General features: G+C 28.5%; 1 protein-coding gene and 1 long non-coding RNA gene across 2 annotated transcripts; one reads left to right on the forward strand and one right to left on the reverse strand.

The window, feature by feature from the left end:
- Positions 1–5,669: 5,669 nt before the first annotated feature.
- LOC140965507 (AP2-like ethylene-responsive transcription factor At1g16060) lies at positions 5,670–7,919 on the reverse strand. Its single transcript, XM_073425562.1, has 8 exons — positions 7,762–7,919; positions 7,496–7,578; positions 7,313–7,321; positions 7,002–7,090; positions 6,818–6,891; positions 6,667–6,717; positions 6,379–6,455; positions 5,670–6,267 (listed from the first exon to the last, which is right to left on the reverse strand). The coding sequence occupies exons 1-8, from the start codon at positions 7,917–7,919 to the stop codon at positions 5,723–5,725; spliced, it is 1,086 nt and encodes a 361-aa protein (XP_073281663.1). The 3' UTR covers positions 5,670–5,722.
- Positions 6,376–6,751, forward strand: LOC140965508 (uncharacterized). The gene is made up of 2 exons (XR_012173104.1): positions 6,376–6,445; positions 6,658–6,751. It is a non-coding gene; the product is annotated as an uncharacterized lncRNA (long non-coding RNA).
- Positions 7,920–11,076: the final 3,157 nt, after the last annotated feature.

Below are 11,076 nucleotides of genomic sequence, written 5' to 3' on the forward strand. Positions count from 1 at the left end.
ACCTAATTTGATTTCACATATACTTGATTTTACCCTTTTAAGACTCGATTTTGATTATTTTGGGATATAAAAAATATAGTTTCAAGTAATATTGAGTGACTTTTTATGTGTCATTTGTGAAGTTAAAATGTGATAACTAAATTAGTACAAAAAATATCTAATTTGAATATATCAATACTTTATTTTACTCCCTAAATGACAAGTATTTTTAATTTGAGTTCGCAAATACTTGATTTTGTAAATGAGATACTTACAATATGTATTAAAATACTAGATATTCGAATAGTCAACGTAAGTTCACCAAGTAATTATATTTCCATGGAATAAGCATTTGGATGACATATTCATTTTATTTAATATTTTTTTTGTAAAAAAAAAAAACAAATTATCAACTAAGTATTGAAATTTTAAAATAATTATTTTTACGTGAGAAGTATCTAATGTGATACCTAAATTAATACAAATAATGCCTAATATGAGTCCACAAATACTTGATTTTACCATTTAAATACTCAAATTCGATTATTTGATGGTGTCAAAATATATAATTTGAAGTGAATATTGAGTTGCCTTTGATGATGAGATCCGTGAAATAAAAATGTGATATTTAAATTGTTACAAGTATTATATAATTAGATTCCACTGATAATTGATTTTACCCTTTGAAAACTCAAATTTGATAATAAGTATAATGAAAGAATATTAATGCATATAATGAATGATTACCATGATGAATAATGAACTATGTTTATTTATTTAAATGATATGAATAAGTATCCTAATGAATTTTCCATGGAAAGATTGCATATTCGAATATCCAGTATTTTAATGCATATTGTGAGTATCTCATTTACGAAATCAAGTATTTGCAAACTCAAATTAGGTACTTCTCAAGTAAAACTAAGTACTTTAAAAATTTCATACTTATTTGAGAATTTTTTTTACCAAAAAAATATTAAATAAGATGAATATGTAATCCATGCTTAGTGATCGAGCAAAACTTTCATTGTAAAATTCTTAGTAAAAATTAATAATATTCAATCTCGAAATAATCGCAAGTGCACAATGTCAAGTAATAATATAGTCATGGACTTTCAATAATCGCAAGTGCACGATATCAAAATGTTCCATGCTTAGTGATTGAGCAAAACTTTCATTGTCTAAGGATTATATTTCTCAATTATTATTATCAGTTATTCAATTTTTAGCAGCGATACTTCAGATGATTGTTTACTACTACGATTATTAACTAAAAACTCAATGAAATGGTTCAATGATTAAATGATGAAATGAATAAGCTAGAATGATTTATTAAAGTTCAATGAGAAATGAATTTGTTGTGAATCTCGGTTCACCTACCCCTCGCTAATCTACTTAATTCATTCGACAATTATCTATGCTTTCGACGAGATTTCATATCCAATTGAACACGCCCTCTCAAGCTATGCCAAACTAATTCAACTTAGTGAAGTAATTAAATCTCTTTAATTATTTATCAATTGTGAATTGCATGTCGTTTTATTAAATCTCATAGCTTTCGACCTATTGGACTATGACTATCGACGTGTATCTGACATCATATTTATCTGTAAACTGTAAATCCACGGATTATGCTACTCGTTCCTATCACGGGCTATTCTCTCGAAGAACATCGTCCGGAAATCTTTAAATCCTCGCTCTAAGCTTTTTTTCTCTTTCAAAGCTTTGTGGCTGCTAAAAAGTCCTTGAACATGTCATCCAAATGCATCATGGATGGAAACACGAGTACTTGGTGAACTTACGTTACATATTCAAATATCCAGTATTTTAATACTTATTATGAGTATCTAATTTACTAAATCAAGTATTTTAAAACTAAAATTAGGTATTTCACAAGTAAAACTAAGTACTTGAAAAAGTTCAATACTTAGTTGCGAATTTATTTTTTTAACAATAAAAAATAATTAAATGAAATGAACATGTCATCCAAATGCATCTTGGATGGAAATACGAGCATATGGTGAACTTACGTTACACATGCTAATATCCAGTATTTTAATACTCATTCAGAGTACTTAATTTAACAAATCAAGTATTTTAAAATTGAAATTAGGTATTTCGCAAATAAAACTAAGTACTTCAAAAAGTTCAATGCTTAGTTGCGAATTTGTTTTTCTTTTAAAAATTAAAAAATATATTTAAATGAAATGTACATGTCATCTAAATGCATGTTGGATAGAAATGCGAGCACTTAGTGAACTTACATTACCTACTAGAATATCCAGTATTTTATTAATTTTTATGAGTATTTCATTACCAAATCAAGTATTTAAAATTGAAATTAGGTATTTCGCAAATAAAAGTAAGTACTTCAAAATGTTCAATGCTTAGTTGCGAATTTTTTTTAAAAAAAATAAAAAAATAATTAAATGAAATGAACATGTAATCCAAATGCATCTTGGATGGAAATGCGAGTACTTGGTGAACTTACGTTACATATTCGAATATCCAGTATTTTAATACCCATTCTGAGTATCTCATTTACCAAATCAAGTATTTTAAAAATTGAAATTAGATATTTCGCAAATAAAACTAAGTATTTGAAAAAGTTCAATGCTTAGTTACGAATTTGTTTTTTTTTTTAAAAATAAAAAAATAATTAAATGAAATAAACATGTCATCCAAATGCATCTTAGATGGAAATGCGAGCATTTGGTGAACTTACATTGCATATTTGAATATCAAGTATTTTAATACCCATTCTGAGTATCTCATTTACTAAATCAATTATATTTTAAAATTGAAATTAGGCATTTCGCAAGTAAAAATAAGTATTTGAAAAAGTTCAATGATTAGTTACGAATTTGTTTTTTTTAACAATAAAAAAATTAATTTAATGAAATGAACATGTCATCCAAATGCATCTTGGATGGAAATGCGAGCACTTGGTGAACTTACGTTGCATATTCGAATATCCAGCATTTTAATACCCATTCTGAGTATCTCATTTACCAAATCAAGTATTTTAAAATTGAAATTAGGTATTTCGCAAGTAAAACTAAGTATTTGAAAAAGTTCAATGCTTAGTTACGAATTTGTTTTTTTAACAATAAAAAAATATTTAAATGAAATGAACATATCATCCAAATGCATCTTAGATGGAAATGCGAGCACTTGGTGAACTTACGTTGCATATTCGAATATCCAGTATTTTTATACTAATTCTGATATCTCATTTACCAAATCAAGTATTTTAAAATTGAAATTAAGTATTTCGCAAGTAAAATTAAGTACTTCAAAAAGTTCAATGTTTAGTTTCGAATTTGTTTTTCTTTTAAAAATCTAAAAAATATTTTAATGAAATGTACATGTCATCTAAATGCATGTTGGATAGAAATGCGAGCACTTGATGGAATTACATTGTCTATTAGAATATCCAGTATTTTATTAACTTTTATGAATATCTCAATTACCAAATCAAGTATTTAAAATTGAAATGAGTTATTTCGCAAATAAAAATAAGTACTTCAAAATGTTCAATGCTTAGTTGCAAATTTTTTTTTTAAAATAAAAAAAATAATTACATGAAATGAACATGTAATCCAAATGCATCTTGGATGGAATGCGAGCATTTGGTAAACTTACGTTGCATATTCGAATATCCAGTATTTTAATACCCATTATGAGTATCTCATTTACCAAATCAAATATTTTAAAATTGAAATTAGGTATTTCGCAAGTAAAACTAAGTATTTGAAAAAGTTCAATGCTTAGTTGCGGATTTGTTTTTTTAACAATAAAAAAATAAATAAATGAAATGAACAAGTCATCCAAATGGATCTTGATAGAAATGCGAGCATTTGGTGAACTTGCGTTGCATATTCGAATATTCAGTATTTTAATGCACATTCTGAGTATTTCATTTACTAAATCAAGTATTTTAAAATTGAAATTAAGTATTTCGCAAGTAAAAGTAAGTATTTCGCAAGTAAAAGTAAGTATTTCAAAAAGTTAAATTAGTTACGAATTCGTTTTTTTTAAATAAAAAATATTAAAATTCATTTTACATGTCATCCAAATGCATCGGGAATGATGAGTGGAAAGAGAAGATGACCAACAAAAATTGATATTTATATAATTTTTTATTAATTAAAAGGGTAAAAACGTAAAAAAATACATGAAACATGTAGTAAAAACTAAGTTGGTTTTTTGTCATGTATTAAAATAAAAAAAAACCGATGGGTACTGAATCTTAAATAAATCATAGACATATATATTTTTCTCCAATTCACCCTAAAATTAATCTGCATGGCTAATTATCTCCCCTCTCCCTCCCTTGACAAAATCACATTTATTTTAAAATTTAATTTTTAAATTTTTTTTTTATATATTTGCCATATTGAATATAAAAATATTTTATTAAAGATATGTGGGATATTTTTAAAATTTTGAAAAAAAAACCATAATAAAAGAATAAAAAGATTTTTTAGTCAATAATATCTTATATATATGAAATAAACAATATGATGGATATATTATTTTAACGAATATATTATTTTTATATATATAAAAAAGTATATGCGAAACCGTCTCCTATGTATACATATAAACCAATCATTTCAAAGAATAATATAACAAAATATAAGTTGAAAAAGGAGGGAAAATACTAAATAATTCATTGCTTGCTGTAGCCAAAACATCAGAGAATAATAGGACATTACAAGAAAAGAAAACAGACGCATTTGGGGCTTTGGGATTTGATGTGAGAAACCAGACTGTGTTCCTTAGTCATCAGTCTCTTTTCTTTTTGTTCCTCTTGGTCTTCTGTCAAAAGATTAGACTACACTACGCCAGTACTCCTCTATTTTTACTTCTCCTCTAAATTAATTTCTATTTCTATTCTAAAAACATATATTAATTGACTAGCAAGATGCTATTTCACGATTAATCGCTCGTGAATTTTCTAAACTTTTTTTTTGAATAAGTGTATAATTTTAACATTATACTAAAAAATTTATCCAAAGAATTATTTAAAAAAATATTTGTTAAATGTTTTTGCTTGGCTGGGAACGCTAATGATGGGCACTTGCAATATCCAGGCATGGAATAGAAGAATAAACCGCACCCCAAAAAATATTTCGATTTCCAGTTTCCCATGCACACTAATTCTCCTTTTTAAATTTTTTCAAATCTTATAATTTGCTTTACGAAAACAGAAAGTGAAACTTCATGTTGTGTTTTGAATCGAGGAATTTGAATAACTAAATTTACTCTCATTTCAAAAAAACACAATTATATGATATTTTTGCTTGATTTATCACTTTTTCGAATAAATTATTATTTTTTGTCTGTTACCTTATTAGTATGATAATTTTCTTTGGCTAGGTTGTCAATTTAGTGTATGATTTAAACTTAATATGATTAAATTTATAGATATGAGTACGTAGCTAACATTAAATGTACAGGAAATGTTGTGAAAAATCCGACCTATATAAAAAATTCAGCTTTCGAAAGCGACAGGTGAAAAACAATCGAAGGACACAAATCATGATATCATAAAACTAAAGAGATTATTCCTTAATTTGTCGTTGATGGGACATTTGGAAACGAATAACAAATGTTCGTTTACAATCAAACATTCATCTTTTTATTCAACTTGTATCTACAAACAATTAATGAAGAGAAAAAGTATAGAAATGAACTTTTTCCATGTCAACAAATGAAAAGAAAGCAATGAAATCAATTAAAGATCGATCATATCTTCACCATTGAGCATCGAGTCAAACTGAACCATAGGCTGCATGAAAGAGTTGAGATCCTCAAAGATGTCGTCTCCTTCATAAGAACAGAAATCGTTGGATTCGAAGCACGTTTTTATGTCATCTGGAATGCTGCTTTGTGGTAGATACTCAAACTGATCCTGTGGTGTGGAAGGATACTCAGCAGCCAAGGTCATTTCCATCATTTCCTTGAACTTGGAAGATTGTAGCAAAAGGCCTAACGCTGATGTGGTGTTGGAGGGTCGAAGCTGAGATGTGGCGGCATTGAAAGCATCGGAGGGTTGTTGTAGGGGTGGAAGGGTACTGGTGGCTACCATGTCTAGGTCGTGGTTGGTGCATGGAACCATGTTTGGTTCGATATTATCGTCGAGCTTGTTTACGATGTTGTTGTTATTGTTGGGTCTTAACCATTTGATGTAACGACTTAGATCGAAATTTGTGACCGCGTAACGTCCACGATATTCGATAGCTGCCATGTCATATGCAACTGCAGCTTCTTCTTGTGTAGCTGCACCATATTATGTTCATATATAGTTTAGCAGAAGTCAAAAAAACGAAAATTGAGACGAGGTTCGAGAATATGGAGAATTGAAAAATAAAACATAGCATAAAAATTTACCATAAGTTCCGAGATAAAGATATTTATTGCCAAAAACTCTTCCAATTCTGGCTTCCCATCTTCCATTGTGATGATGTCTGCAAGAATATTAATATGCAACAAATTTATATTAAAATACTGAGGAAAATTAACATGTAATTATATTCAACACATATAATTAAGAATTTAACTCATATTTTAATTTAACCTCTAATATTGTCTCATATCTTGGCATAATTAATGGATTTTACCCAAGATCAAACTACCCTTAATAGTAGATAATGAAACATTATAGTATAGTTTTTTTACCTTGCAACTCCTCTATACTTGGATACTCCCCTAGAGAAACCACTGCTTTTCCTGTAATTTTTCAATAATAATAAAAGAATTAATATTTCAAATGTAAATTTGATATAAATATTAAAAGCTTGAATTATTGTTCATTAAATTAAACTCTTACCTCCTTAACGATCCAATATATTCTTCCCTAGACTGTCCATCCATCTCTATTAGCTCTTTCTCATATGTGATCAACTGTAATTCAAAATCATCCCATTATATATATGTATATATGATTACAATTCTTAAAAATCTCACCATAAATTATAATTTTATTTATAATTATTATGTAATAATTAAATTACCGGAAAATTGAGAATAGTGTCTTGACCCCAATATTTGAGTGCAGCCAAGTCATACGCATGTGCAGCTGCGTCTTCATCATCATAGGCACCTTCACACATTAAAAGATACAACCAAATCATTCACCGATGTCGTAAATTGCGAAACAACGTATCGATTATTGTCTTTAACGCAATGCAAAATTTTAATTATCATTTTGAATTTTACAAGATACATTTGATCTATGTAAATTATGTGATTCTATGACGGTAAACTATAATTCGTTGAAAACATTTTATTTTTTAAATAACATGTAAGTGTGATCGAGACTCACCAAGATAGACTGCATTTTCGATCAAATCGCCACCAAATTAGTACCAAGCCATGCATATATAGAGAACAAGAAGACATTATCAGTACCAATAAATTTAAATAAAAGAACCTAAAAACTATACAAAGTTGCATACTTGCATTTAATTTCAATGTGTTTTTCAAGAAAAAAAATTTGAAAACAAACCTTGTCTGCCTTTCTTGTTTTGTGCCTCGTTCCAGCAATTCTTATCCCACAAATGTGCTTCGTATCTCCCCGTCCATCGGTGCCTATAGCGTCCAACCAAAACATATTATCAAGTTAATCGATGATCTAATATATTGCGTAAACCGAAAATTGTAGTAGTCCATATATTTCAAATTTTCAAGACTAAGTTAGATATCCGTCACATTAATGTATTGGTCATCGAAAGATCGATTTCCGAATAAAAACAATCGATCAAATCCTAAAACCTTGTCACCCCGCGATAGATGGAGCTCCGTTGAGGAGGGGAGTCTCTAGGGATCGTCTTCCGAGTACGTTTAGCCTTCATCCCGGGATTCGTTGCGTGGTTAGCATTAGTGTTCTTTGAAGGGTTGTCAAGAATGTTCTTCTGCGATAGCTTTCCCATAGGATTTTATGTATGTAATTAATGGTTAAGTTAGGAGAGGATTAGTTGAAGGATTAATATGACTAGGTCTTCGAATGTTAGGGTTTTTAAAGAGAAAAAAATGAGGTGAAAGAATGTGGGCTGTCAAATGGCAGGAAAATGACTGCCGGCGTGAATGATTTGGCCGTCTTAACCGGCNGAAATAAAACATATCTTTGGTTAAAATACCAACTGTAGTATCGGACTTTTACAGTCGAACTAACTAACGACCCTACAATTCTTCGATATTATGCCTAAGGGGCGCATCCTCACACATGCACTTTTATTCGGAGATTATGGGACAAAGTGATAATTAGTTGGTGGTGCATTTTTTATTACATGACAACCTTTAATTTTGATGCAAGATAACGTAAGTATTTAAAATATATATGAAATAATACGTATAATTTCAACTGTAGTGAAATGCTGTATAAATATATAAGAATGTGAACAATTAGGCTCCGTTTGGTACGTGTGATGAGATAAGTAAATGATTAGTAATTAGAGTGATTAAAACATTAGAGATATGAATTAATAGTATGGTGGGATAAATAACATGATGTTTGGTATGATTTTAAAATGATTGATTAATTTTGTAAATTTTATTGCAATGACCAAAATGCCCCAAGTGTTAGTTAAATATATATTCTTAAAATAATTGGATAGATAATTAAATATTTATAATTATAATTTATATTTATTAAAATTAATTTAAATATATTTATCAGAAATATATTTGAAAATATTACGGTAATCATTAAATAAAATAAATTAGAATTTAATAAATATTTATTTTCATAAAAAAATTAATTAACAAAATTAGAAATTTATAAAAATTTAATTTAAGATAGATTGCATTACAATTTATTTTCTTTAAAATGATTAAAAATAATAAAAATATATGAAATTAATTTGTAAAAAAAAATAATAAAGATTTAAATATTATATTAATTATTAATTTTTCACTAATTTTAATTTTCATATTATATTGAAGAAAACAATTCAAGGGTATTATGGTTAATATACAATCTTATCATTATCACTATTCAAAAATTATACATTATCACACCTTTGAGGAAGGATATTTAATCACACAAATAACATAATTAGTGAGGGCTTTCAATCATAATCAAGGGCCTCCATGTTAAATTAAAAATGAACCAAACATGAGATAAGTGATGATTATTTAATAATCATTTCCTTATCATGATTACCAAACATAGCCTTAAAATATTATCTTTCACACTAAAACAGACCTAAGAAAACTATATGAAATGATTAAATTATATGTTTTCAGGAGTTTTATTTCTCATTTTTCAGATATTATATGTTCCGTAAATGATTTACTACATAAAAAATTGTAAAAAAATTATCAATCTCACATGAGCCAGTCGCTAACTTACGTATGTCCGAAATAATTTTTTTATATTCGGTTCAAGATTGTGTGTTGTCTATTAATGAATACAAAAACTTTGTAATTTTGTGTCACTGTCATCATTATAAAATTCACGCATTAAAAAAACCACAAAAAAAACCAAATTCTACAGAATATTTGCACGACGACTTCTGTAAAAGCGAATGAATGGCTGATCTCAAGAAATAGTGGAAATTAAATTAAATTTATTAAATTTCATAATTAATGAAGCTTGCATGCATGCACAACTTTTTCAAGAACATGCAAAGAATTTCTAATTGCAAAATAAATTCAATTATAAATTTTAATTGTAATTTCAAATACTAATTATAACACTTCATATTATATTAAAATTCAAATCCCTTGATGCAATTCAAGTATTTGCATTTAAATGCAACACTTTGTCAGAGAGAAGTATGACAAAATTAATAAAGTCTTGTAAATTCTCAGGTTTTGGCAGTGCTTAATTAGCTAGAAAGAGTTAAATGATGCGATCTATGTATGAGTAAATAATATTGGTAGTATCAACGTTTGGTGGTTTTATTTGCTGCTCCGATTCATATTTTTACTAATTTAATCAAAGATTTAGTCTTCTTCCTCCTAACTTCTTCCCCTACCCCTATGCTCTTCTTCTTTTTTTTTTCCTACTCAAGACACGTGAGGAGAATGTACGTACGTGTGCATGTATTTTTGTTATACAAAACGAATTAAAATATTCATGGTGTACATGAGACGATTTCACGAATTTATATCTATGAAATGGATTGACTCAGTCCATATTTATAAAAAAAAAAAGTGACTTGTTAGACCGTCGTGAATTTTGAGTAATTTGTATTTATCTTCCCTACACTTTATGTATTTGGTACTTGCTATCTTGATATGTTATAATTTATACACTTAATAAGAGATGTAAATATCAAATGCATGAAATATGAAGATCTGAATGCAAATAAGCCTTATATATTAATATTGTCACGCTTGAAGTTTGTGCGAAAAATACCTCACTGCAGATAATCCAACGGTATCTTTTAATAGTAAAAATTCTTCCTGGATCAAAAGTTATGACCGTTTGAAGTTTGTGCGAAAAACACATCAACTTTCATACAATTTGCAAGGTCTACTGCATGCGCTTGCTGGAATTCACCTTCTATTGCAATTCTGATTCTACTGCAATCAAGTCTGCTGCTTTCCAGCGCTGTTAGAACCAGTCTGCTGCATTTCGGGTCTAATGACCAGTCTGCTGCATTCAGACCTACTGGTTCTGGTTTCAAACTACTGGTTCTAATGCTACTGTTATTTGGTTTACTTGTTTTTGTCTATTGAATTTTTTTAATGCTTTTGGATTCAGACTTGTTGCTGAATTTTCAAAATATTAACTTCAGAGTTACTGATTTCACCTATACTGAAAAGAGGTATACTGAAATCAATTATACTCATTTTAGACATGCTGCTGAAATACTCGGAGCTCTACTGATTTTCCCAACTGTATGTAGTTAGTCTATTGTTTCAGTAGTATATTACAATAGTTTATCAGAACTCATTTTCAGAAGTCTATCAGAACTTATTATTTCTAGTTCCTCCTCCCCAGATTATGAAACCTGGTTTGCTCTGATACCACTTCAATGTCACGTCCCACGGACGAGGTTGATCGACATTGGCGTTGCTCTCAAATTTACATTCGAAAACAACAAGCCTCAGAAATACAAAATTCAGAAACTAGTCTTT

The sequence above is a fragment of the Primulina huaijiensis genome, unplaced genomic scaffold (assembly GCF_012295235.1).
Source record: "Primulina huaijiensis isolate GDHJ02 unplaced genomic scaffold, ASM1229523v2 scaffold10763, whole genome shotgun sequence".
Taxonomy (NCBI): domain Eukaryota; kingdom Viridiplantae; phylum Streptophyta; class Magnoliopsida; order Lamiales; family Gesneriaceae; genus Primulina; species Primulina huaijiensis.